This window comes from Pollachius pollachius (genome assembly GCF_949987615.1).
Source record: "Pollachius pollachius genome assembly, chromosome: 3".
NCBI classification, from domain to species: domain Eukaryota; kingdom Metazoa; phylum Chordata; class Actinopteri; order Gadiformes; family Gadidae; genus Pollachius; species Pollachius pollachius.
In genome coordinates, this window is record NC_136936.1 from 19,941,513 (window position 1) to 19,943,099 (window position 1,587).

The following is a 1,587-nucleotide window of genomic DNA, read 5'->3' on the forward strand; positions in this document are numbered from 1 at the left end:
TATTTTTGTCTTTGTTTTTGTATGCGTTTAAAGGTTTGTGTAAGGAAGCGTGTATGTGTGTGTATGTATGTGTATGTGTGTGTGTGTGTGTGTGTGTTTGTGTATGTTTGCACGGGTGTGTGTGTGTGTGTGTCTTTATAGGGAGGGAGATCCAGTCTCTGCCTCTCTCTCTCTGTTGACTCAAGTAAATTGAATATATTTCATTGGCATGAAAGAAAAAAAACATTGTATCCGACCAAAGCATATATCTTTTTTTTCATTATGAATACATTATTATTATTATTATTATTATTATTATTATTATTATTATTATTATTATCATTATCATTTTATTTTTTATTAATAATATTAATATATTAATAATTATATATTAATATTTTATTAACTCAATCTTACTATATTTTTATGTAAACTATTGCATAAAAATGAAAAATGATGTGTTTCAGTCTACAAAATGTAAACTACTCTGTCTCTCCCTCTCTCTCTCTCTCCCCCCTCTCTTTTTATCTCGCTCTCTCTCACTCTCTCTCCCTCTCTCTCTCTCTCTCTCTCTCTCTCTCTCTTTCTTTATCTATCTCTGTCTCTCTCCCTCTCTCAGATGCTGATGAGGCTGGCTCGTCATCATCATCCTCCTAATCTGAACTCCGGATGCAAATGTTTTAAAAAACGTCTCTACCCAACATTTGCATTTAAACAAATAGACGAAGGCCATTTTGTGGCTCTCCATGACAGCAGGGTGCAGTGACTTGTGCTCCATCCGCCCCTGCGCTCTAAAGGAAGAACCCCCCCATCTGGGTGTGATGCTTCAGAGTAGTATGTTGCTGAGCACAGGGATTAAGCCACTATAGAACACAACCACCTCCACCAGGGACATCGCAAAGGGACTCAGGCTGGAATACCCCTCCACCAACGGCAGCATGGACACAGGTGAGAACCGGCCTCCCGCTGATTGTTCCTGGGTCTCTGCCGGTCCACGGCCCCCGGTGCCTCATACTACCCATGGATACGTCACCGTACCATGGGGAACCATGACGCCACAATAGGATTTTGGGGCATTTATTTCAGCTACTCAAGTCCAGCTGGACTGATGGAATGAGTTGCTGATGTGTGTGTGTTTTTCCTCAAGGGAGTTTCAATGTAGGCCTACTCTGGAACAAACAAGAACGTGCAGCAACATTAACTTTGCAGTTCTGTGATGGTGTGTTTTGAGCACCGATACGTTTGCAAACAGCAGATATTGATCCCCGATTGAAGAAACTAATTATTTGTTTTTGTGTGTGCGCCCATTTGTGTGGTTGCTGGTTGGTGGGGTGTGTATGTGTGTGTGTGTGTGTGGGGGGGGGGGGGGGCTGTTATCTAAAAGGCGCATTCAAAGAGCAACTATATTTTACATTATGTTTTTGCATGCAATAAATCAGATTTGACCCAATTATGATTCTTCCAGTAATGTTAGCTAGTTGGGCTAAAGCTATGGCAAAGAGCTAACCCTTATCGTTTGTGGGGAATTGCTTCTTTTTAACAGACCATTTGCATCACTTTAACCAAAGACAATTTCCATGACATTTACACATGTCTCCCAAAGAGACT

General features: G+C 40.9%; 1 protein-coding gene across 1 annotated transcript in view; it reads left to right on the top strand.

Moving 5' to 3' along the window:
* Positions 1-784: 784 nt before the first annotated feature.
* The window catches only part of LOC307072392 (POU class 2 homeobox associating-factor 2-like), an 8,500-nt gene continuing 7,697 nt past the window's right edge, over positions 785-1,587 (top strand). The window contains exon 1 of the mRNA XM_079731673.1: positions 785-927. Within this exon, the coding sequence (XP_079587799.1) occupies positions 918-927 (10 nt within the window). The 5' untranslated portion in view covers positions 785-917. The remainder of the gene's footprint in view (positions 928-1,587) is intronic.